At 46.0% G+C, this 27,092-nt stretch overlaps 1 protein-coding gene across 1 annotated transcript in view; it reads left to right on the top strand.

Annotated features, from left to right (window-relative positions):
* The window catches only part of LOC116818741 (myeloperoxidase-like), a 46,748-nt gene that overhangs the window by 5,726 nt on the left and 13,930 nt on the right, over positions 1–27,092 (top strand). The window contains exons 3-9 of the mRNA XM_075059527.1: positions 5,356–5,531; positions 9,096–9,219; positions 12,013–12,142; positions 14,653–14,856; positions 17,339–17,654; positions 19,984–20,144; positions 26,079–26,331. Coding sequence (XP_074915628.1) covers positions 5,356–5,531; positions 9,096–9,219; positions 12,013–12,142; positions 14,653–14,856; positions 17,339–17,654; positions 19,984–20,144; positions 26,079–26,331 — 1,364 coding nt within the window. The remainder of the gene's footprint in view (positions 1–5,355; positions 5,532–9,095; positions 9,220–12,012; positions 12,143–14,652; positions 14,857–17,338; positions 17,655–19,983; positions 20,145–26,078; positions 26,332–27,092) is intronic.

The raw sequence follows: 27,092 nt of genomic DNA, 5'->3' as shown, positions 1-27,092 counted from the left end.
GCCATTTTGTGAGGCTTCTCCTGCTTTGCTTTTGTTAAAATGCCTTGACATCACTACGAAAAATTTTAAGTTGGGTCAAAATAAAACATTTTGTTTCAACATTTCTGAAACATTTATTTTTTATCAACATTATTTGATAAACTCAACACAAATAGATTTTGATTGAATGAAACCATTTTTGGTGAATGAATTTACATTTTTTGCCTGGCTCTAATATTGTCTGTGCTATTCATCACAAGCTGGTAGTAACTCTGATATTCAAATTGTCATTATTAGGCATTAATCTGGTTATTCCAATACTATTAATTTTTGCAGAAATATTCAGTTGATATCTTTATCTGCTCTGGCTGGATATTCCATTTATTTGCAAGGATGGAATAAGGTGGATAGTGCTACACATTTAAACAGGTGTTGGTTTAGTGATGTAAGCACCATCTCTAAACAGAAAGATAATGTGCAGAACAGAATTCCTCCTGGATCTTCCTTGCTCCTGGTCACACAGATTGCATTACTTGCTCCTGTTGCTTTAGTCCACCTAGGGTGGTTAACAGAACTGGGATTTCCCCAGAAAGAAAGTCTTTTACTGTGGCTTCCTGATCTGGAGAGGAGTCCCTCTGTATGCATCTGCATATTCACCCTTCAGAGTTAAGACTTTTCTATCCAGCTTCAGATCCCTTACCAGATTTCCAAAGACCAAGGACTGTATTGTTTTGCCCACTGCTTTCAATACCTAGCTTAGCAACACCAATTTTTGTTATTTCCCTACCCACACTATGGCGTGGATGACATTCAGCAGGTTTGGACCATTTTAAGCTTCCTTTTTCCTCTAGGAAGAGCCTTTCCTTTTAGCAGATTTCCAGTTTTGGCTTTACTCTGCCTCCAGATCAAGATTCTGGTGTTTAAGAGCCACAGTCAGGCAGCTCTCTGCTTCAGCAGGCAGATGCATGTCCTTGTCCAAACCAGCTTCCTTCTGTGGCAGCCTCAGTCCACACAATCTCAGCTCTTTCTCCTTAGCCAAGTTGGACTTTGACTGAACCTTGATCAGGCTCTGGAGCTTAGTCAGCTCCTTTTGCAGCAGTAAGCCCTGCTGTTCCCCTATCTTTTTTTCCTCTCTGAAGCAGGTCAGCTCTTGCTCCCATTTTACTGCTTGCTTTACGATCCTGTCCCATGAAGAGCGGATCTCTTCCATATCCTGCTGGTATTGAAGGACCTGTGTCCGTAGTTCCAGGATTTCAGCCTGGTTCCGATCAGCAGGAGCAGTCTTCTCTTCTAGCTCACTCAGTTCCTTGTTGTAGAGCTCTGGTGTGTAGCTGAGGGGGCTACTGATATTATTGCAGCCTCTGTTGTGCATGAGACCTTAGTGTTCATGCCATGGAGCACCCGCTTCTTTATTAGACTGTGACCCATTCCTTTTGGGTGGCCTTTCTGGGTGCCTGACCCATCAGCCAACCCACTCGTATCCACACCAGCTTCCTGCTACTCTCTTTCTGTGCTCACTATCTTATCATGGGTTTCCAGACACACATCTGTGCCTTGGACCTGCACACCCACAGAGGTAGAGATCACTTCTCTGATCTTAGTCTTTAGCTCCTTTCTCAGCATGGTAAGCTGCTCCTCGAAGGCTTGCTGGCTCTTTTCTAGATCCAGCTTCTGTTGCTGGTTTTCCTTTGGTGTTCTGCTCAAGGAGAGGGCTTCTCTCTCCTAAAATATCAGGGTTTGCAGGAACCTCAGGAGGGCAGCTAGTCCAACCCCCTGCTCAAAGCAGGACCAATCCCCAGATTTTTACCCCAGTTTTCCCCCAAATGGCCCCCTCAAGACTGAACTCACAACCCTGGGTTTAGCAGGCCAATGCTCAAACCACTGAGCTATCCCTCCCTCCTCCTGCTCCTGTACCTCCATTTCCATACATTCTCATTGGTCTCTATAGTACACAGATCATTACCTCCACAGAACAAGCAGATGTCCAACATCTTCTGTCTGTCTTTTAGGCTGGGGACTTCTTCCTCCAGGTCTCGGTTCAGCTCATCTCCTTCACAGGGCTCCTGCCCATCATCCCCTATGTACCCGGTGTTTTGTCTCCTGGGCAGACACATTTTACTTTCCTTGGCCAACTGTAAATTCAGGTGCCAGTGCCAGCTTCACCTTCTCAAGGTTGGCCATCTCCTGATTGGTCTGTCCCAGCTGCTTGGCCAACACTTTCACCACTTGAAAACGTGTCCATTTCATTCCCTGCATCTAGGTCCCATAAGACTTCATCCTGATATTTAAGTCATGCCAGACAGTATTCATCTGGTTCTGCAGGTTTTAGGGGTGCCTGGTGCCCAACCAAGAGTCCTGCCTATCAGTCATTCTCTAAGCTCCCAGACCCTGTGAAACAGGTTTCCTTCTGTCTCCAACACCTCCCATCAGGGAACCCTGCTGTCCCTCAGGGCCTCTCATTAGGCTCTTCCCCACCAGAGTTATTTCAGGCCCTGGTCCTGTGACACATTAGGTACATTCCTCATGTTCTCTTTCCTCAGGATGGAGGATGGAGACTGAGTGTTGTCTTCAGCAGAAGGGTTGTTCAAGCCCCCCAGACTGTTCTCCCATTTCTGCTGCGTGAAGCCAGTCCTGCTTCCTTGCCTAGCCCAGTTTTGCCAGTTACGGGGAGTCCTAGCTCTATGACTAGTACTGCTTTCCAGAGTTCAAGTTTTTCTCAGGGCAGTACCTTCTTATGTGGCCCATTTTCCCACAAGGGAAACAAATTGCCCCTGGGGCAGCCTTCCAAGCACTATGCTAAGTTGTGTGGTCCTCTGTTCATTCCTGGCCAGGTGTCTTGGTCAGCCTGGCCTTCACTGGTCTAGGTGGCCCTCAAGACAGCTTGGCTGGCTTTGCAACCATGGCTTGGATCAGGGAGAAACTATTTTGCCTGATCCACTTGCCCATAGTACCTGCAGCGCCATGGTGGAGTCTTATGGCTCTTTCCTTTATGGCATCTGTGATGGCTGGTCTGGAGTGGACATTGTCATAGCTGACAGGCTGCCTGCCAAGGCTGAGATTGGTGATCCTGGAGTTGCTGCTGCTGGGCAGTTTGCTGGAGCTGCTGCTGGCCTAGAACTCTTACAAGGAGAGCTCCATGTGCCCCTTGCTTGCAGGGGCCGGTTCAAATATCCCACTTCAGGTACCATATGTAATGGGATACTTCCAATTCTCGTCACAATGCATGTGCCTGCTTTCTCTTTCTCTGTTTGTGGTGGACTCCGGTTGAGTCACACAGTCTGTATGTGAGATAAAAATCAGCCCCCTTCCAGGATAGGCCTGCTGTTGGATGTATATCTCAGTGCCCTCTGTAAGGTCCCTCAATCTGCAGCCCAACCTTTGGGTTCGCTCCCCAATCAATCCAGCAGGCCTAGCACAGTACCCTGGTTCGAACTGTCTCAGTCCCTTCTGGGCTCTCTCAAATTTTCCCTGCACTTCAAGCAGTCTTGACCTTAGTGTGAGTCCATGTCCCCCAGGGCTCCCTCCCTGGAGACTCTTTGCCTCTCTGGGCCTTTCTGGTCCCAGATCTTTAGCTACACCACTAATAGAGTTCAGTTCCCCTTCTGGGGTGTATCAAAGTCCAAGCCAGTTTCTCAGTGGCTGGTGGGAGGGACCTGACCAACCCTCTACTACAGGTCTCAGCCCCTATAGATAGAATCTGTCCACCATGTCCCTTTAAATAAACTGTATCACTGCTACAGTTCCCTGTGCCACTTCCCCGCAGCCCCCGTTCATTCTTTGCCCTTACCTCAGGGCCTTGTCTTGCTAGTCCCAGCAGCCAGCCTGGAATTCCTTCACATCCCCCCAGCTTCTGACAGCACTGCTCTGTCCGGGTCCTGTAACTCCCTCAGCCAGCCAGGCACACCATCCATTCTTCTCCAGCTCCAGCATGAAACTCATCTCACTCTGGCCCTGCAGCATTGTATGCTAACCTGCTGGGCCCTGGTTAGGTGCTTCCCACAGAGCTGCTCAAGGCAGCTTAGAGAACCTCTCTATTTCCCTTTTCTGGGGTGCGGTGTGGTAAAGCCGTGAGCACTCTAGGAGGGGCCTCCAGACCTAGGCCACCCCATCCCATCTCCCATAGCCTTTCACAATCACTGTCACCATCTTGGTCAGGTGGTTGGCAGTATAAGCATGGAATTTCTTTCCATAGAGACTCTGTCATACAGTATGATTCATTTAAGATTTTCACCTTATTTGACTCTGCTTTATTTAACATGTATTGCCACTCGCTCACCAAGGTGAACCTACTCTGTCATTCCTGTACATTTTGTTCCTCAATATTGCCATGTCCCATTGATTATCCTCGTCCCAAAAAGTTTCTACAATGCCTGCTATATCACTGCCCTTATTTAATGACATTCTAGTTCACACATCTTAGTATTGAGACATCTCACATTTGGTTATAAGCACTTGTACATTTTGTCAATATTCAGTTGCTTGCCTTCATGTGTTATGTTTAAATGGGATTATTTTATGTTTGACTGTTCCTCACTGGCTCACACCTGTGCTTTACTAACTTCTTTCCAATCCTCCATAGTACGATATAGAGTTCCCTCTCTAATAAATTTATCCCTAGGGGATGTCTCTACCTGAACCATGTGCTGCTCCACACTTGTCAGCTTTGCCCCAGACCTGAAATAAAAAAAATCCTCTACAACCTTTTGAATGTTATGTGCCCGGTGTCTGGTTCCATTTTGATTAAGGTTAAGACCATCCCTCTTGTATAGGCTCCTCCTTTCCTCAAGGTTTCCCAGTTTCTAATAAACCTAATCCCTCTTCCCTACGCCATCGTCTCATCCACAGATTGAGACCTTGCATTTCCCCCCATTTCAGTGGCCCTGTGCATGGAACTGGAAGCATTTCAGAGAATGCTACCATGGAGGTGCTGTGCTTTAATCTCTTCACTAGCACCTTAAATTTGGCCTCCAGGACCTCTGTCCTACCTTTCCGTTCTCATTGGTACCTACACGTACCATGACCACGGCTCCTCCCCAGCACTACCTATAAGGCTATCTAGAAGTCTCATGAGATCCACTACCTTCACACCTAGCAGGCAATTCACAAACCCAACCACCTGTAACTTCATATAAATTAGCATGATTCTGTATAAGGAGAAGCATAAGACAAAGCTGAATTATTTATAGACAATAGCAAATGTTTGCCAAGCGGGGGTTACAGACTGGAATGGGGTGTCCCTTACAGCGATGACCTGGAAACCCTGAGGCTGCTGGTCAGGGTGTAGGAAAGATCAGTGTTGAGCTGGCTGCTGCAGCTCTGCCCCTCAATTCTGGACAGCAGTGACTGGTGCACCACTTCAGGATCCCTTTTTTCCAGAGCAAAAGAGGCCATACAGGAAAAAGAAGTCAGCCCTTCAGATTTTCTGAAACATTTAAAGGATCCAGTGGCAGGAACCAGGTCTGCAATTCGAGCTGCCGATTACATGGAAACCACCCTGAGCCTCCTGAAGAAGAAGCTGCGTTGGATCGTGAAAGGAAAGTTTAATATCACAGGTACTGTGCACATAAGACCGTAAATGGCTAATTAGCAGGAAACCTGTCAATGTGTAGCATGCATGACTTTTGGCAGACACTTTTCAGCAAGGTAGAAGTAGTAACAAGGAAGTCCTATAAGAATACTGCTTCTCAGCTAGTACCTGTAAACAAGCTTAGAGCTTGGCACAGCAGAAAAAAGCATAACAAACTTAGACAGCTGTGTGGAAGGGGAAACTGAGGCACACCACCTCCTGGCATTGGTGGCTAAATGCCAAGACACCTACACTCTAAAAGATATTAACATCTACATTGTGTTAACAATGCTGTACTCTAAATGGCTTTCAGGCAACTTGGAAAAAGAAACCGAGGACTTTGTAAAAACATGTGTGAATAACACTACAATTTTTGGTAATACTGGGAAGTTAGATAACCAAGACCTTAAGAGGATATTAGGCACACTGCCTTCGTATGAGTCAGTGACCAACCCTCAGGGGTGGTGGGTGGGGGAAGGTGCCCCATATTCTTCACAGAGATATTGTTATGATATGAATATGACATAACTAAAACATGTTCTATGCAAGATGGGTCACATGAGGTATGATTGGAAAGGTTATGATTTACTGAATATGATTATCCTCTTTGTATGCCTGTATCATTTGTATATCTGAAGTTAGGAATAGGGACTATGTATCAAATACAAAAGTGTTTTCACCCGGGGACCACCCATCAAACAAAATGCAATCAGTCTGGCTGGTTAGCCAATGAGCCATTAGTGAGAATAATAGGACTTTGAAGATGCTAATCTCCCACCTTCCTGGGGAGTCTTCTGGAGGATTTGACATGGCAGGGTCATGTGATCATGTCACCTGGTACTGGACTCCATCTTGGACTGCTAGTATTTTTCCACACGGCTGAAAACACCTAAAATTGAATTGGAAAAGAAAGGACTGGATCCAGGCTAGAAGGTGTCTGGCCTGTGAAAGGAATATCTGGCATTTTAAGCTGCCAAGCAAGAGCAGTTTGTCTTCAAGAATCTCTGCAACCTGCTTAAAACAACATTTAGGGTGAGAAATTACTACTTGTAGCCAGTTTCTTTAATGTATTAAGTTTAGTTTGTGTATTGGCTTTATTTGCTCAGTAATCTATAAGGGATAGCAAACCGATCAAAGCAATCACTTAAAATAATTCCCTTGTAGTTAATACACTGGTTTTGTTTTCTTTAAACCAGTTTGTGCAATCCATAACTGGGGGGCGAAAAGCTGTGCCTATCTTCCTCCACATTGAGGGAGGGAGTGGATTGCATGAGCTTACAATGTATAGGTCTCTGTGCAGCACAAGATGATACAATTTTGGGTTTGCACCCCAGAGAGGAAGTGCACTTGAGTGCTGGGCAATCCCTGAGCTGAGTCTTCCCAGGTAGAGCTGATTTCAGTGTCTGTGTCTCTCTGAAGCTAGATGTGGCTCTACCTGCACATTGCTGGAGGAGGCTTGGTGGCTTGGCTCAGCAGGGCAGGGTAAGGGAACCCAGGCTGGTGGAACCGCTTGGCTCAGTTGATACCAGTCAGCTCTGTGTTTTTGGGGAACCAGGGTGCAGTATCCAGCCTGACTCATGAAAGACACCTCCCCCCCACACCGGCCTCTGCTTAAACCAAAACCTACCAGAGGAAAAAACTTGCAGAGAGCAGTGAAGGGCATTGGAAGACACACCTAGACCACTCCTGACAAGGGTGACAAGATTAAGACATCTCCATTAGCATACACAATGAAGAATAGAGACAACTCCCCTAGCCTCATCTGCATGAAAGATGGGACAGGGAGACATCTCAATTTGCATACAGAATGGAGAACAGAGAACCGCACTGAACTCTGGGACCAGAAAAAGCAGGGAAGCACTGCATCATGGGAATTTCTGCTCCAGATGCTAATGAACCTATGCCTGGACATACCCAGCTCAGCAGTTATCAGACCAATTCTTGTAATGAATCCTTGATTGATATCCAAATACTGAAGCAGCCTAGTTGCATTGTGAGTTCCCTGGAAAAAAACACCACCCATGGCCAAGAGTGATCAGCTGCTATTGTCTAGCCTAAAGAAACCCCCTGAGTCATCAGTTTACCCACAAACAAATCTAGTGTTCTCCCTTCAACCATTGTAATTTCTCTACAAAAATTCCTACTCACTCTCCAGTCAGTGTTCTGATGCTTAGATCCAAACTCTGCATCAGTTCCACTAGGACTCCATCTTCTCCTGATAGATCGTGCTGGGGGCTTTGCCTGTCTCCAGCATTCAGGATCCTGAGCTACCACCATCACCTGGGAACCCCGACCAGTTCAAGCCTCATGGAGTGGGTGAGGTCCCACCTCTTTCTCTCTCTCTGTTTTCCTTTCTACCTTAGGTATTAACCTTTAATGATGTATGGTAAGTTGGTTTAGCCTCCTTGTGTAGTTATCACTAGTATTCAATAAATAACTTTTATGGTTAAACTAGTTGTTTCTCTCTCTCTTGCTGAACTTTACTCTTTTGTGTTTTTTAGCTTCCCTCATTCACTCTACAGCAACGCTTCTTTTACCTAAGCTAAAGATTCTGCAGTGCCCAAAATACTGTGGGGTTTGCTCATCAAGTAGGTTACTGCCAGTACAACTGTGATGTGAGAATGGGGATAGGGATGCATAAGAGTAACAGCTTGAAAGTGCTGCTTGACTCAGTCCATGGAGCCCAGGGGCATATAAGGAGAAGCAGCTTGAAAGTGCTGCTTCATCCAGCCCAGTGAGTCCAGAGACATGTAAGGGGTCAGCTTGGCAGTGCTGATTGCCCAGTCTGCTCAGACTTGTTCTGTTAATGTATGTGTGGGTGTAGGTGTGTTCATCTGGTTCTGGGGCTGGAGAAACCCAGCCCTGGGGAACCTAGGTCCCATGGGATAGCTCCATTGGGCGGGGACTTGCAGAATGGAGAAGTAGAGCTCCATATGAAAACACAAGTGACACAAGCCGTACATTGATAGAATTACAGAACACCCACCCCCAGAAGAGTAACCCGAATAAATGAGTGTACCCCAAAGTAACGGGAAAATCTGGTAACACAGTGGTACCCCAGTACATCAGGTGGCACCCAGGATGGGGTGATAACCCATCACACCAGCCTCCCCTACTCCTCCTGCCCCATCCTTTAATCTTCCCATTGCTTCATCCCCACCTACTCCTCTCAACCTATCCTCAAACTATGTCACCATAGTCATTGAAAACAGCATACATTTTAACCCCCCCAAAAGGAAATTTATCTCATCAGTATTTGAATCAGGCAGGCATTCTAAATGTAGGGATTTTGTCATTAGCACTTTTGAATCACTCCCGATACCTGTCCTCCACTTCAGATGCTCCAAAACTGCTGAGAGATGAAGGTTGCAAACAATATGATTCCTAGAACATGAAGTACTGAGTGTGTTTCTAACTAGAAGGAGTTTTTAAATGAGATGCTATTTGTCTGTAGAGCTTTCCTGCTGGGGGAGCCATGAAATGGAACTATTGGAGACTGTTCCAGCAATTATGACAGAAATGGTTTCACTCTGATTGGCTTCTCTTGCAGATGTACTAAGTAGGAAGCAGAAGGAAATTATTTCCAAGGCAACTGGGTGTGACTATCAGATTCGTTCCATTAAGTGCCCAACGAGTAGCATTTACCGGACCATTACTGGAGAATGCAACAACAGGTAAAGCATTGATTTCTAAGGTATAGTAGAGGGCCGCCAGCCTACATAATGTCCAGTATAGACACCTTAAAGTTGTCAGTCCAATACCATCCCACCAAGCAGAAAACATTGGATTAGAAGTTACTTGTATTGTGTTAACACTGAGGGGCCCAAGAGAGGTGTTGTACAACACAAAACAGAGACTTTAACCTGGAGGGGTGTGGCAGGCTTCACTTGGGCCTATTGATCAAACTGTGGACAAAGAGCCTCTCTGAGCCTTGAGGCTGGTCTTCCAGGCAGTCCTTGGGCCCAGCAACTAAGCTGCCATTCATCACTCACCCTGGAGTCCTGTAGTATCTTTCAGGAGGCTGGGGGAGGAGGGAAGGATGGGACCTGGGCCCTCCCTCTCCACTGAAACCCAGTGAAGGGCCCAATGGAGAGAGGAAAGTGATGGCTCAGTCCTTCTGACTGCCATTCTGGACCGGCCTCCCCGTATCACTTCCTACATTCTTGTTTCCCTTCAGTCTGGGGCATGGCCCAGCCTTCTGCTTACAAAATGTTGATAATTCAGGGCTTCAGCTGGGGGTGGGCAGCGATGCTCCCTAGCTCATCCTTGGAATCCAATTGTCCCCTCTTAGTCAGGGGAAAAAGGATCCCAGCCAGCCCCTGTCCTTCCCCTTTCGATTACACTGCCTCAGAGGCTGCAGCCTGTCTGCCTTCTTGCAGCCAGTGTCTCCTCCATGCCCCCCTCTGCCAGGCTGCCTGAGCTCCCTTTTAAGCAGGTCTTCCATAGCAAGCATGCCCGACAGCTGCTGAGGAGCAGGGCCTTCATGGTCCAGTACTGTTCCACCATTCCTTGTACCATCGTGTGAGGTCTGTAAACCCCGTCACAAGGAGGTTTGGAATTTCTTTAAGTCAAAGGGGCAAAAATTATCTGGAATTTGCATTCCAAGCAAAGGGCAAAGCTTGCGGGGAAGAGCTCCACACATAGTTAAATGAATAACCACCGCAAAGTGATACTAGAACTCATAGTGTACAAGGAATCATAGAAATGTAGGACTGGAAGGAACCTCAAAAGATCATTAAGTTCATCCCCGCTGTGCTGGGGAAGGGACAAATAACCCTAGACCATCCCCCTGTTCTTAAATGACAGGGATTCCACAATCTCCATTGGTAATCTACTCCAGCGCTCAACTATCCTGACTAACAGTTATTCCTTATAGCTAACCTAAATCTCTCTTGCTGTAGATTAACCTCATTGCTTCTTATCCTAACCTAATACCCATTGACAAAATCCCACTAGGTACCTATCTGCATCTTTGGGTACCCACCTGCCGTTAGGAATCTGGCCCCTAGTAGCGGATTTCGCCTTCAGGACCCCGCACCTCGCTCTAACTACTCTCTGTTGTGGACAAATATCATTATCTCACCCAGGAGTTTTTTCTCATTAAAATGTCCTGAGCATTCTGCAGTTTTGTGTATTGTAAAAATACACCACCCTATGGTCCTTTCAGGCACATGTTTAGCAGTGAGGTGTTCATTTTAGGCGCATTGCATGATTTCAGTGGGAGTTAGGGTCCAAATTTTCAAAGGATTTAGGTGTCTAATGATGCAGATAGGTGCCCAGTGGGATTTTCAAAGGCATTTAGACACCCAAGTCCTGTTGGGTGCTCTAATCCTCTGACTCCAAGAGCCGTGGGGGAGGTGAGCAGGAAGAGCATAGGGCAATCTGCAGCCCCATGGGCCACACACGGCCTGTCAGGGTAATAGGTAATAATTGAAGATATACCAATCTCCTAAAACCAGAAAGGGCATCAAGTCCAGCCCCCTGCCTTCACTAGCAGGACCAATTTTTGCCCCAGATCCCTAAGTGGCCCCCTCAAGGATTGAACTCACAACCCTGGGTTTAGTAGACCAATGCTTAAGCCGCTGAGCTATCCCTCAATAGTAATCTGCTGGTGGGCCGCCAGACCATGTGTTTACATTTGCACAGCTGCCCGCAGCTCCCAGTGGCTGTGGTTTGCCGTACCCAGCCAATGGGAGCTGCGGGAAGTGGTGCAGGCTGCAGGGACGTGATGGCTGCCACTTCACACAGCTCCCATTGGCCAAGAATGGCGAACTGCGGCCACTGGGAGCTGTGGGCAGCTGTGCAAATGTAAACAAACCTGCGGCCAGCCAACGGTATGCCCTGATGGCTCACGTGGGGCCTGAGGGCCACAGGTTGCCCACCACTGGCATACGGCTCTTTGCCTCACCTGCAGCCAGCCTGGAAGGCTCTTGTCAATTTCACAGGCGGCCAGGAAGACAAAAAATTGCCTTTCCACTCCCCCAAAAGAGAATGTTTCTTTAAATCCCTTCCCATGAAAAAAATCATGTTTTTGATATTTTGTCTTGGGTTGGGATGAAAACGTTTCTAAAACCACGATTTTTTTCATGGGAATTTTTCCTATTTTTCGGTCAGCTCTAGTTGGGAGCATGGGAATATTGAGGAGTGTGAGGCACTGATACTACAGAGATGGCGACCATATAAGTAGCTTAGATTTAAATTCTGAGTTACAAATGTGACTATGACAACACGAGGATTCGTCCTTTTACCTCAGTATTAACCATGGCCTGCACTAAGAGACTTTGAGTCTTTGCCTCAGGGGGTTGGCTGTCCAGAATATATTTGTTTCCTCTGAACCTGAAAATGATTCCTTTCTATCGTTACAGCAATTCAACTTAGGTTCCAGGGAGAAAAAGAAATTCTGCTTCTCTGCAGGGTGTGTCCCTGCTGAAATAGTTTAGCTGTCTGTTTTCTTCCCAATGTTCCAGGAAACATTCCTATTTTGGAGCTTCCAATCACGGATATGCCCGATGGCTCCCAGCAGAGTATGAGGATGGAGTGTCTCTTCCCAAAGGATTAACTAAAGGAAAACTTTACAATGGATTTCCACTCCCACTGGTACGAGACTGCGAGATCCTTTGGTTTCTTGTTCAGTCAATGACTCCCGTATTTCAGACCTCTCCATGACCAGGGGGAAGTGCTCTCTGGGCAGAGGCCCAGGCCAGGCTGCTGCACCGTTTAAGTCTATTTTGAGGGCACAAGTGAGGCTTAAGCTGTACATATGTCTTGCCCTGGGCTGTGTTGCGTGGAGTACTTCACACACCTTCATGCCTTGGCAGGAGCTGCATGTGCAGGGAATACATTCACAGCGAGCAGCATTTCTGTTACTCTCCTGTGGACAAGAAAGTGCTCATTGGAGCAACATTTTCTGGGAAGTGCTCGACCCCAGCTCTGCCCCAAGCCCTATCCCAAGTCCACCCCTTCCCCCAAGGCCTCACCCTGCCTCTTCCTGTCCTACCCACTCCCCGCCTCTTCCTGTCCCTTCTGCCCCTCCCCTGACCCCCTCCCCACTCCGTCCCCCCAGCACCTCCTGCATGTCGTTATAAGAGTTGATTGTGGGGGCTGGAAGGTGCTGGGGGGAGGGGGAGGAGCAGCCACGGATGAGTGCTGAGCACCCACTATTTTTTTCCTGAGAGTGCTCCAGCCCCGGAGCATCCAGGGAGTCGCGCCTGTAACTTACACTCTGCATGAGGCGAATTTCACCCCAAATGGATATGTCAGATCTATGCCCTGGGCATTGATCTCTGTAAGGTGAGGCTACTCCTGCATCTCCACCTTCCCAAAGTGCTTTGAGACCCATTGAGGCCTGAGAACGGTGCCAATGCATTGCATCACTAGCCAGCATTCTCATACTCTTATTCAAACAGTTTAAGTTCTTAAGTTCAGAGATCCTGAGTTCAAACCCTTCAGACTCCCTGACATTATCCTGCTGTCATTATACTGTGTGTCATGCCCAGTCCAGAAGTCAGTCCACATAGGGGACCTGAAGAAGGACTCTGTGTAGCTTGAAAGCTTGTCTCACTCACCAACAAACATTGGTCTAATAAAAGATATTCCCTCCCCCACCTTGTCTCTCTCATAGCCTGGGACTGACACTGCCCACACATAGAGGACAACAGCCTACTACTGCTCTAATGTAGTGGAGTGACTCCTTTAGCTGAAGAATAAGGTCTATGTTCAAACCTGCTGCTAACCCAAACTCCTGGGTTACTACAGCTGCATATGATGGATTGTGTTTCTTCAGATTCTTTAAATTCTAGGAAATTCTATACCAGAAAATATTGTTAAACGAAGGTTGCAAAGTTGAGCCCTCAAAAGTGAGGGAATGCTAGAATCACAGGAGCCGGCTTCCTCCAGGCCCCTGTGGTACGCAAACCCCCATGACACTCCACCCCAGGCCCTGCTCCCACCCCACTTCTTCTCGCCCCTGCTCCACTCCTGCCCCACCTCTTCCCGCCCAGTTCTCCCCTCTCCCCTGAGGGTGCCCCGTCCCCGCTCCTCCCTCCCTCCCTCCCTGCCAGGCCTCCTGCAAGGCATGAAATAGCTGATCATGCAGTGTGGAAGGTGCTGGGAGGGAGGGGGAGGAGTTGATCCAGGTTGCTGGTGGATGGGAGGCGCTGAGGGGAAGTGGAGGGAGCTGACTGGAGCACCCAGGGAGTCAGCGCCTATGTTTAGAATGAACCTAGCACTCCCACTCCTTCTGGGTCACCCAGGTTGCACTCCCTCCCACTGCTCTGCCCCTCAGCTCTGCGGAGAAGTCAAGAGGAGAGGATCCACAGCACCACAATGGCAGAAGAGCTTCCCTTCCTCACGGAGGGGAGAGCTCTGTTCACAAAGGCCATCTTTCGTGTGCAGATGGGGGGTGGTGATCTCAGTCTGGCATCAACACACATGACTGAATACACGCAGGGAGCAGACTGGTTGAGTAAGGAAGTTCCATTTTAAAAGTCATTGTTCAGAGTAAAACCACACTAGCGCTTTCCCCATCCCCACCATTACTATCACTGTGTACTGTGGTGGTGCCTAGGACCCAAGTCATCAGTCAGGACCCCATTGTGCTAGGCCCTGTGCAAACAGAACAAAAATCTTCCAATCTAGATATCAGATGAGGCAAAAGGTGGACACAGACAGGCAGACGGGGAGCACAATGCAATAACATAGGGCAGCATGATGGATGGGGTCTCAGCTCACCAGCTGCCTAAGCACTACCTAGCTTTTTGTAGGCGTGATGGCAAAGGAGAGTTTGCAGAGGGGTTTTGAAGGAGGAGAGTGAAGTGGCTTTGCAGGTGTTTACAGGGAGCTCACCCCAGTCGTTGAATTGCAGCAAGGGAGAAAGCACAAAGCTGCTGCTTTAATGAGTCATGTGGGCGATGAAGGCTGCATCCTTGGCAGTTCATTGAACTTCATCACTGATGTTCAGAAATTGACTTTCAGCATAACAAAGTGTCGTGTCTGATACTTTCCTGAGGTCTGTAGTGGGCTACCCCGAAAGTTACAGCACTTCCCCTATGGAGCTAAAACGTTCACTATGTCTCAGCCATAAATGTTTTTGTTCTGATTCTGTGCAGGTTCGAAAAGTGTCAAATGAAATAATTCACACAGCCAATGAGAATGTCACCCAAGACCAGGAGCGCTCTCTCATCTTCATGCAGTGGGGTCAGTGGGTTGACCACGATTTGGACTTGGCCCCTTTCACTACTACGAAAATCACCAATAAAGAAGTTCATTGCGAGACCAGTTGCACCTTTGAGCCACCTTGCTTCCCAATTAAGGTACCACTACAACCCTGACTCTTTTCCTCCCTTGCAGAAGCAGTCCCTGGGCTCTGAGACCGAGAATAGTGCATAATGTTAGACCCAGAAAAACTTTATGTTGAAAAAATAGAGATCAAAGTCGTGAATTCTTCAAAGAGCCTAAAGCACCTAGCACACTGTATATTACAGGGGGAGCTAGGAGTAACCAGTGGTGCTGGGACATTTTTTATAGTGGGGTTGCTGAAAACTATTGAACCAAACTGTAAACCTGTATATAATGGAATTCACTTCAAGTCAGTTCATGCGGCAGCACCCCTAGTTCCAACACCTATGGGAGTAACCTCTATATTTAGGTTGCCTAGCACATTCTTGTCCATGGGGATTGATGTCCAAGCCTGGCAGTAGAGCCTAGTGGGAAGAGTCTGCAGTCATGACAGGACAGTGGCGAGAGTCTGCGAGGTCTGTGGTAGGGGGACTCGGGCCCTCGCTGCTCCATCTGGGACCCTGTGACTGGCAGGTCAGATACACAGCCTGGGGCAGACATCCCTCAAGCCTGCTCCCTGGGTCACTTCCTACCTCAGGCTCTGCCCCTCCAAAGTCACAGCAGAGTCTGCTTATGGACTCACTGATTGGCGATTCTCCCTAGCAGTGATCTGAATGCTCTTCTCCATCAATCACAGCCCACTGTTCCCAGTCTTCCCAGGGCCCTCCAATGGCTCAGCAGATGGGTCTGGTCCAAGCAGTGAGAGCTCCTGTAGCCTCTCTGTAGGAGCTAACAATGTAGGATTTTTCCCTTGCTTTATCCACCCTGACACAACTGGGATGCTCCCTTTTGAGCTCTGCCTCCATTGTGAGTAGGCCGTGCAGGTGCGGCTGGGCTGGGCCTTCTGGGCCCAGAGCTACCCCTTAACCCTTGGATCCCCAGTGTGGGGCTGGTACACCTCTTCACAATTCCATCATAAAATACTCTTGCAAGCTTTTGTGGGAAGCTCTACTAGCTCCATTGTTTGCAGTTGATTTTTGAAATTTGGCACAGAGAAAGCCCTGAGCCAGAGAAGTGCCTGTTCATTGCCCTGTGGAATACTGTTCACGTTTTGCTGAAATACAATAAATAGTTGAAAAAATGGCCATTTCCATTCTGTCACTTTCATTCTGCAGGAAAATGTTGGTAGCCTGCTGAAATCCTAACTGAACATCACATTCTAAGGCTGGGCCCACACTGTTGCCAAAGAAATAGTAGTCACCCTACTGGGAATGTCTATCAGCTGTAACAGGGTATTGTAGGGAGAGACAGACTGGGATGCTGTGTCCAGCACTTTCCCCAAGGAAAAGAAAACAGGGAATTATATGCTCAAAAACTCCATGAAAGGAACACTGTTTAGATTGCAAAGTCAAGCAATCCAAAGTTTAAAAATGCCAGAATTCAGGATTCCATGCAGCCTTTATTCCATCCCCTGGAACATATGGATCATGCTACAGCCTTGTATTATGTGATAACATATACTCTTTTTTCTAGGATTTGTTTAGTGCACAGAATGGACACACAAAAGGCAGAGTTAAGAGCAGCCATAACATTTGTCATTTCCTGACTTTTGAGTGCTTGACTTTATGGTCTAAATATTCTTTTATCATAGTTGGGCTTTTTGTTTGTTTTAATTGGATTGTTTGAGGGGAGGGTTGTATGTAACATTTTTATAAATCAGCAAAAGAACCTGGGCATCACTGTGGACATCTCAGTGGAAATCTCTGCTCTATATGCAGCTGTGGTCAAAAAAGCAAACGTGATGTTACAACGCATAAAGCATGGGATGGAGAATATGACAGAAAAAATGTAAAGGCCTTCTATAATTCAATAGACTGTGGAACTCGTTGATACTAGAGGACAAATGTAGCAAGATACAAAGAGGGATATGCATAATAAGAGCATCCAGGTTTAGAATAGCTAATGCCAGTACAATTTTTGACAGGGTTCTAAAAATCCTACTTCAGATTTTAAGCCAGATCTTTTACTATTGGGGGCAGATTATCTCATGATTGCCTACTGCAGGGTTCATGGCACCTTGCTCTGAATCATCTGCTACTGAATGCTGTCAGAGACAGGACATTAGACTAGATGTACTATGGGTCCAACCCCCAGCTCAAAGCAGAACCAATCCCCAGACAGATTTTTACCCCAGTTCCCCCCTCAAAGACTGAATTCACAACCCTGGGTTTAATAGGCCAATGCTCAAACCACTGAACTATCCCTCCCCCTAGATGACCAGCTGAGGTCCCTTCTTACTCTGATATTCTATGATTCTCTGAATGCATTTGGAACATTTATAGATTCTAAGGCCAGGGGATATTGTGATCATCTAGTCTGACCTCCTATATAACATAGGGCATAGATCTTCCCTAGAATAATTCCATTTGAACTAGGGAATATCTTTTTAAAAAATCCAATCTTTATCAACACATTGACACTTTAAATTGGGAGTAATTGTCTTTTTGTTTTCTACAGATTCCCCCTAATGATCCACGAATTAAGGACCCAAATACTTGTATGCCATTCGTCCGTACAGCTCCAGTGTGCAATCCCAGAACATTTATGCGAGAGCAGATCAATGCGATTACCTCATTCTTGGATGCCAGCATGGTGTATGGCAGTGAAGTACCTTTAGCTAATAGTATTAGGAATCAGACAAACCAGCTGGGTTTGATGGCGCTGAACCAAAATTTTACTGATGCAGGGCTGGGGTTACTGCCCTTTGAGAACAAATCCCAAAGCCTCTGTTTATTCACAAACAAGACCATGAATATCCCCTGTTTTAAAGCAGGTAAGTCATGTGACTGGTGCACAATTAATTTTCTGAAGTGAGCTGCAGAGAAACTTAGCAGTGCTTGAGACAAATATAATGAGACATCAGAAACTATTGTGTAAAAGTGTTGTGTAAGAAAAAATGGGGGAACCATGAAAATCACACTGAAAATGGAAAGTGAAATCTTTTAAGCCCAAAACATTTTTTTTCATTTTAAAATGTCATTACTAAACTAAATGAAAAGTTCTACTCAAAAGAAAAATTCCCACAGAAAAGCCATCATTTTTTGGTGAAAAAATTTCAAATGGTCATTTTTCTCATGGAATTAACCATGAATTTTTTTTTTTTGGCTTTTCAATCACTTTTTGTAATTTCCTAGTTTGTTTTAATAACCAGACAAACAAAAGAACTGTAACGCCCCTTCTCTTGCATGATCAACAGCAGGGTTTGTTCCAGGGTCTGGAACTTTTTGCACTTCAGCATAGAGCAGTACCAGTGACATGGAAGAGTGACTGCAGTATGTGGAAACAATAGTAAGCCATTTTTCTCTAAAGCAATGGACTAGATATGCAGAAACAGTCCACTTCACGCACGCTCATGGATTTGGCAAATTCTTTCTAAGAAGTAATGGGGCTTAGAGGATGAGACTCGAGTGGATGAGAAACTTGGGTTCTGTTCCCAGCTCTGTGAGGATGAGGTTATGAAATGTCTGTTCCTTTTTCTGTAAAAGGGGAGGTCTGACACCTGAGTCTTTGCTTAGTAATAAGAATTATGAAGTGCATAAAATAATTAATACCAGTTAATAGGAGAAGTGAGGTTAGAACTTAGGGCTGTAGGCAAAGGTACCTATCCCTCAGTGGGGGAGTGAGGAGGTGAGTGGTGAGGTGAGTGTTTGGGGAGGGGCTGGCAAGGTAGTGAGGAAGCGAGCGGCTGGTGGGGGGTGGGGAGGCGAGCAGCAAGTGGGCAGGGGGTGAGGAGGCGAGCGGTGAGGTGAATGGTGGGGGGGCTGGCAGGGGAGTGAGGAAGCGAGTGGCAGGTGCGGGGTGGGGAGCAGCGGGTGGGCAGGGGGTGAAGAGGTGAGCGGTGAGCTGAGTTGTGGGGAGACTGGTGAGGGAGTGAGGAAGCGAGCGGCTGGTGGGGGGTGGGGAGGCGAGCAGCAAGTGGCAGGGGGAGAGGCGAGCGGTAGGGAATGGTCGGGGGGCTGGCGAGGGATAGGAATGCGAGCGCAAGAGGGGGTGGGAGCAGCTAGGGTGGGACAGGGGTGAAGAGACGAGCGGTGAGCTAGGTTTGGGGGGGACGGTGGGGGAGTGAGAAGCGACGGCAGGTTGAGTGACCTGGTGGGGAGCGGGGTGCAGGGGTAGGAGCATGTGGTGAGTGGTGGGGGATGTGGGAAATAGGAGCAACAGCGAGCCAGCACAGGATAGTGAGGGCAGAGACGTGGTGTGTGCTGCAAGCTGGGGAGTGAGGAGGCGAGTGGCAGGTAGGGGTGGGCGGGTGGGGAGGGGAACAGCGGGTGGGCAGGGGATGAAGAGGTGAGCTGTGAGGTTAGTGGCGGAGGGAGTTGGCGGAGGAGTGAGGAAGCGAGTGGCAGGTTGGGGGTGGGGTGGGGAGCAGCGGGTGGGGACCCCCTGCCGCCGAATTGCCCTCGAGAGCGGCAAAATGCCGCCCCCCCAAATCCTGGTGCCCTAGGCGACCACCTAGGTCACCTAAATGGAAGCACCAGCCCTGTTCATTATTATTTGGACTTCTATTGTGTCAAAGCATTTTTAAATTTACTTCAGAATTGTTGTACAGACAACCACTTTTACCCAAAATGCAAAAGAATAATAAAAAAGACAAGAACATGCAAAGCATCTTATTTGTGTTTCTATTTTGTTACGTCCAGTCAAGAATAGAGATAATTGTGCATTATTTTTATTATTGAGTTTGCAAAAACAAAACAAAACAAAAACCCTAAGACCTTACATTAATAAGTTACAATGATTTGGATGTATATATGTGCATATTACTTTATTAACTTTAGGAAAAATAAATAATTTTAGGGAAAAAGTGTCAGTGAGGCCTCCAGCTAGAGCTGATGGCCGTACTCTGAGGCCACCAAAAAATGTATTGCGAGAACCCCTGCATAGGGCCAAATTTCCAGTCCCTGCCCCACAGCACAGAGGTGCCTGAGATCCTCAACAAAACAGTTGTAAGAACATTTTAACATGGCCAAAATAATATTAATTTCCTAGCCCTGTTCTTGGAAGTGCAGCTCACCTTACAATGCAAGAGTCTAATATAGCAAGTTAAAAACAGTTCCTCAGCTGAATAAAATATACAATTATACTGCATTTTTATAATTTAGGTGATGCACGAGCAACTGAAAATCTGGGACTTACAGCTATACACACACTCTTTGTGCGGGAGCACAATCGCTTGGCTACCGAGTTGAAGAAATTAAATCCACACTGGGATGGAGAAAAACTCTACCAGGAGGCCCGAAAAATCATAGGTGCCATGACCCAGGTATTAACCGCAATATCGTTTTTGCTGCCATTCACTTGTGATTAAAACATTTCTTGCTCAGATTTAGACATGATTTTTTTCCCTCCAGAATTGCCTGTGCAGGTTCCTACACACCAAGCTCACTTAGCCCTGTAGCCACTGGGGCTATGCGTGCAGCAGCCTGCAGATCTAAATGTTTTAGGCACCCTCTGTGCTGCAAGTCGCCTCTGCCTTATCATTCACAGCTCAGTTTTAGTGGCTTAGTGTTGTACAAATGGAAATAATTACTGTGTCAGATATTGAAACCACATGCGGTATCTTTGGGGACTGATGCAATCAATCTATGAATAGTTTCAGTGTGATTGTGTTCTGCTCCTTTGGGGGTAGTTATCACAGCTCCTCCAGGAATTAAAAACAGTGAGGGATGATTAACATGAGTTGCTAAGACAACTCCATGGGTGGATTGCATTTCTTGGCTCAGACTGGGTTTCCCAGAGACAGGAAAAGAACTTGGGCTATAGAATGGTTGAGTTTAAACATGCTCGGGGTCCTCATTTTGATTCAGCAGACAGACAGGACCTTAGATTCTAAGAGGACCCCACCGCCGGCTGCAAGGTTGGAAGAGATGTTAGCCTACCAGACTCCCCATGTAGAAGCTGGGTGATTTCTGACATGTTTAGTTTGGGTGTAAGAACTTTAATTGTTTTTATATGTTGTCTCTGTAATCCTTTTAGCCTAAGAATAAATGTACTCTGCTGAGAAAGAGTGGTGTGGGAGTTGGTAACTACTGGCTCGTGCCAGTTATTGTGCTTAGAGAGAAAGCACAGCCCAGGTTGGATATCACGGTGGGTGGCAGGAGGCTGTGTAGCCTTAAAACCCCAGAGATGTAGGTCTCTTTCCAAGGAACATGACAACTGGAAGCCTGAAACTTTACCTAGGAGTGGGGAATACAGGTGCAGTAACCCTAAAACTGTGACAATAACAAAAGGAAACCTAAGGAGTTAATTTTTGGTCCTTAACATGGCCATCTGCAAACACAGCACCTCATGCAGTAACAAAATGTCTGCAATGCCTCAGAATATAAGTGGCTGAGAACACTGGTGAAGTGCCTACTCCAAAACTCTAGGTTACGGGCTCATTTCATCACAGTTCTATAAGTATCTGCCTGGGGATTAAATACTTGCTAATGGGCTCTTCAATCTAGCAGAGAAAGGTGTAACAGACCAAAGGCTGGAAGTTGAAGTTAGACAAATTCAGCCTGGAAATAAGGCGTAAAATGTTGATGAGGAGAGGAATTAACCATTGGAACAACTTCCCAAGGATCATGGTGGATTCTCCAGCTCTGGCAATTTTAAAATCAAGATTGATGTTTTTCTAAAATATTTGCTCTAGGATTATTTTGGAGAAATTCTATGGCCTGTGCTATATAGAAGGTCAGATGAGATTATCACAATGATTCCTTCTGCCCTTGGAATCTATGAACTGTGCCCCCCAGCTCATCTTGCACCATGCAAAAAGCCAGCAAGGTGAAGACTTATGATCATCGTGCCCCAGCAGAAGTTGTTCTCTGCTCAGCCTTTGGTGCCCAGGAGCTGAGAGATGTCCAATCCACCTTCAGAGAAGCAGGGAGAATTCTGAACTCCATCATCCTGTGCTGGTACTAAGTATTGTGAATTAACAACAGAGTCACCTGTGTCACTAAGGCAGAATTGTTTGCCCTTGAAGGACTCTGACGCTGCAGCTCTGGACAACATGCCTTGTCTAGAGGCATATCCATCTTCTAAGGCTCCTGCATCAGACTCACAGATCTTAGAAGCTGTGAGAGCTGCATGGAATGTGCCTGGAACCACCGTATCTAGGGCTCTCCCCTCAGTATCTCAGATCCACAAGTCCCTTCCTCATCACAATGAGATGTCTGCATCAAAAGTCCCTGTTGTTGTGCTTTCCTGGTCTCTCTTTTAATCATCTTTCATTTATTTTAAAGAATTCTTATTCAGGGTGCAGGAATAAACCATCCTGATGTGCAGAAAGAATAGCAAATATGGCAGGCCACCAGCTTGGCTTAACACGGAAATATTCGGGTAGCTTAAACACAAAAAGCAAGCTTACAATAAGTGGAAATTTGGACAGATGACTCAGGAGGAGTTTAAAAATATTTCTTCAGCATGCAGGGTGTAATCAGGAAGGCCAAAGCACAATTGGAGTTGCAGATAACAAAGGATTTGAAGAGTAACAAGAAGGGTTTCTACAGGTATGTTAGCAACAAGATGAAGATCAGGGAAAGTGTGGGCCCGTTACTGAATGGGGGAGGCAACCTTATGACAGATGATGTGGAAATAGCTGAGTACTCAATGCTTTTTTTGCCTCAGTCTTCACAGACAAGGTCAGCTCCCAGACTGCTGCACTGGGCAGTGCAGTATGGGGAGGAGGTGAGCAGACCTCAGTGGTGAAAGAACAGGTTAAAGACTATTTAGAAAAGCTGGATGAGCACAAGTCCATGAGGCCAGATGCAATGTATCCAAGGGTGCTGAAGGAGTTGGCGGATGTGATCGCAGAGCCATTGGCCATTATCTTTTAAAACTTGTGGCAATCAGGGGTGGTCCCGGATGACAGGAAAAAGGCAAATATAGTGCCCATTTTTTAAAAAGGGAAGAAAGAGAATCTGGGTAATTACAGCCTCACCTCAGTCCCCAGCAAAATCATGGAGCAGGTCCTCAAGGAATCCATTTTGAAGCACTTGGAGCAGAGGAAGGTGTTCGGGAACAGTCCACATGGATTCACCGAGGGCAAGTCATGCCAGACCAACCTGATTGCCTCCTATGATGAGATAATTGGATCTGTGGATATGGGGAAAGCAGTGGACGTAATATACCTTGACTTTAGCAAAGCGTTTGTTATGGTATCCCACAGTATTCTTGCCAGCAAGTTAAAGAAGTATGGGCTGGATGAAAGGACTATAAGGTGGATAGAAATCTGGCTAGATCATTGGGCTCAATGGGTAGTGATCAACAGCTCGATGTCTAGTTGGCAGCTGGTATCAAGCGGAGTGCCCCAGGGGTCAGTTCTGGGGCTGGTTTTGTTCAACATCTTCATTAATGAACTGGATGATTGGATGAATTGCACCCTCAGCAAGTTTGTGGATGACACTAAACTGGGGGGAGGGGTAGATACGCTGGAGGGTAGGGATAGGATCAATAGTGGCCTAGACAAATTGGAGTATTTGGCCAAAAGAAATGTGATGAAGTTCAATAAGGACAAGTGCAAAGTCCTGCACTTAGGACAGAAGAATCCCATGCACTGCTACAGACTAGGGACCGACTGGCTAAGCATCAGTTCTGCAGAAAAGGACCTGGGGATTACAGTGGATGAGAAGCTGGATATGAGTCAGCAGTGTCCCCTTGTTGTCAAGAAGGCTAATGGCATATTGGGCTGCACTGGTAGGAGCATTGCTAGCAGATTGAGGGAAGTGATTATTCCCCTCTGTTCGGCACTGGTGAGGCCACACCTGGAGTATTGCATCCAGTTTTGGGCCCCTCACTACAGAAAGGATGTGGATAAATTGGGGGGAGTCCAGCAGAAGGCAATGAAAATGATTAGAGGGTTGAGGCACGTGATTTATGAGGAGAGGCTGAGGAAACTGGGCTTATTTAATCTGCAGAAGAGAAGAGTAAGGGGAGATTTGATAGTAGCCTTCAACTACCTGAAGGGAGGGTTCCAAAGATGATGGAGCTCAGTTGTTCTCAGTGGTGACAGATGACAGAACAAGGAGCAATAGTCTCAAGTTGTAGTGGGGGAGGTCTAGGCTGGATGTTATGAAAAACTATTTCACTAGGATGGTGGTGAAGCACTGGAATGGGTTACCTAGGGAGGTGGTGGAATCTCCATCCTTAGAGGTTTTTAAGGTCAGGCTTGACAAAGCCCTTGCTGGGATGATTTAATTGGGGTTGGTCCTGCTTTGAGCAGGGGGTTGAACTAGATGACCTCCTGAGGTCTCTCTTCCAACCCTAATCTTCTATGATTTCCCTATTACATGTGGTCTGAAAGCAGCCTTTCCTCCTGAGGCTTTCCTGGCTCCAAGGGTGCAGGGTTACCCTGCCAGGCGATTTATGGTGCCTTTGAACATGGGAGCACATGGCCTGTGTGGATTCAAATATCACCTAAATCTTCTCATGTCTACCCTTCTAAAAAGGGAGATGAGGAAAGAGCAAAATCCATATTCACTTTCTCCTAAACTGTCCAAGAAAACAGTGTAAAAACCTCTGCCTGCCAAAAGTATCAAGAATCTACCTCCTTCAGGAACAGTACTGAAGAGTGATAAGAAAGAGAGGAACAGGTTTTGGGGTAACTGCACTTGTAGTCCCCCTCCGTCATCCTTCAAGGCCATCTACTTCGGGTTGACTCCAAGATCTCATTCCTGAGTGGTAACAGCTAAATTAGATTGCATCATTTTGGTCTAATGGGATTATGTTTTCTAATAGACATTTCTCTGTACTTATCAACACTGAATTTCATCTGCAGTTTTGTTGCCCAGTCACCCAATTCTGTGAGATCCTTTTGTAATGCCTCACATTATGCTTTGGACATAATTATCTCGAGTAATTTTGTATCATCTACAAACTTCGCCACCTCATTGTTTAGCTCTTTTCCAGGTTATTTATGAATATGTTAAACAGCACTGGTCCCAGAACAGAGCCCTGGGGGACACCGCTATTTACCTCTCTCCATTCTGAAAAGTGACCATTTATTCCTGTCCTTTGTTTCCTGTGTTTTTAAGCACTTACTGATCCATGAAGGGACCTTCTCTCTTATCCCATACTTATACTTACTTTGCTTAAGAACTTTTGGAGAGAGACCTTGTCAAAGGCTTTCTGAAAGTCCAAGTACACTATATCCATTGAAACACCCTTCTCCACAAGTTTGTTGCCCCCCTAAAAGAATGCTACCATGGAGATCCTTGACTTTAATCTCTTACTGAGGCATACTCTTGGGGAGCTTTACGGGATAAGGAGCTCCGGCTGGGGAGGAAAGTTCATATCTCAGCTATGCTGTCTGTGAGGCCAGGTCTACACGACAAGATAAAATCGATTTTAGATACGCAATTTCAGCTATGAGAATAGCGTAGCTGAAATCGAATATCTAAAATCGATTTACTCACCCGTCTTCACCGCACGGGATCGATGTCCGCGGCTCACCATGTCGAATCCGGAAATCCGTTCGTCTTGGTGGAGTTCCGGAATTGATCTAAGTGCGCTCAGGGATCGATATATCCCATCTAGATCAGACGCGATATATCGATCCCCGAGCAATCGATTGTAACGCGCCGATACGGTGTGTAGTCTAGACGTGAGTGAAGTTCAGCCCTGTGCAGAGGCCCACACAAGGCACAGGCACTATCGAAGCCCCTCAGGTAGCTGGGCCTTCCTAGTCCACCCTTTTAATATCGGCACATTGGCTTTTCTCTGGTCCTCTGGAACATCAACATCAGTGGCTCAGAGAGTTCCACGGCTAATTCTTTTAATTCTCTTGAGGGACAGTTTTCTAGTCCTTCAGATTTAAAATGTTTAACTTCAGCCGTTGCTGTTTAGTATGCTCCCTATTTACTATCAGAATAGAAAGGATTTAATTATCACTGTAAGCTATGAATGCATCCTCCTGCTCCTTTCAAAACATAGAACATAAATATTTATTGAAGACTTCTGCCTCTTCTACATCATTACGGACAATTTTGCCATCAACATCTAGTAACAGAACAGAGCCATTGCTAGAATTGTTTTTGTGCCTCCTATATTTAAAATTTCCTGCTTGCTGTCTTTAACTTTCCTGGCTGTTTCATTAATGTCTTGCATTTTGACACAGAATTTTTGACCAATCCTATTGATAATGCTAGAAAGTGATCAATTTTTCCTTTAGAAAGAGCAAATATGAGCTTCTAACTCAGTCTGTGTTCCCTTCCAGGTAATAACATACAGAGACTACTTGCCACTTCTGTTTGGAGATGAGACTGAGAAGGAAATACCATGCTACAGGGGCTATGATGAGTCTGTGGATCCCACTGTGGCAAATGTATTCTCCTTGGCTTTTCGGTTTGGTCATAGTTCAATACAGCCTTTTGTGAGCCGTTTAGATGAACATTTCCAACCTTTGAGTCCACATTTCCAGGTGCCTCTTCACCTCACATTCTGTGCTTCCTGGAGGGTTGTAATGGAAGGTAAGCATGCTTTGCCAGGCCCTGACTGCAATCCTGCTTTGCCAGCAAGGTAGAGATTCAACAATGTACTTAAGCAGATGAGTTCACTGGGACTTAAGCACATGCTTCAAGTTAACCACATGCTTAAGTACATTCCTGAATCAGAACCTAAAGCTCGTGACATCTGATCATTTGTTTCTATGCATCAGGACATGTTTTCAGTTAATAAATCATTTCTTCAATTCCAGCCAATAAGCAATTTTCATCAAAGTGTAATTATTTGGGCAAATGGAGAGAATCACAGAATCGTAGGACTGGAAGGATCTTGAGAGGTCATCTAGTCCAGTCCCCTGCACTTTTGGCAGGACTAAGTATTATCTATTATTTATTATAGATTATTTGTACAGATTATTATTAGGGCTGGCAATTAATCACAGTTGACTCAAGCTTTTAACACAAAACAAATTAGATTAAAAAATAATCACAATTAATTGCAGTTTTAATCACACTACTATACAATTATAGAATACCAAATGAAATTTATTATAAATACATTTAACATTTTTCTATATTTTCAGATATATTGATTTCAGTCACCACACAGAATACAAAGTGTACAGTGCTCACTTTACATAATTATTTTTGGTTACAAATATTTGCACTGTAAAAGGATAAAAGAAATAGTGTTTTTCAATTCACCTCACAAAAGTACTGTAGTGCAATCTCTTTATTGCTAAAGTGCAACTTACAAATGTAGAATTATTATTTTTTAGGGCTATCAA

This window comes from Chelonoidis abingdonii, chromosome 20 (genome assembly GCF_003597395.2).
Source record: "Chelonoidis abingdonii isolate Lonesome George chromosome 20, CheloAbing_2.0, whole genome shotgun sequence".
In the NCBI taxonomy this organism is placed as follows: Eukaryota; Metazoa; Chordata; order Testudines; family Testudinidae; genus Chelonoidis; species Chelonoidis abingdonii.
This window is presented reverse-complemented; position numbering and strand designations above follow the sequence as displayed.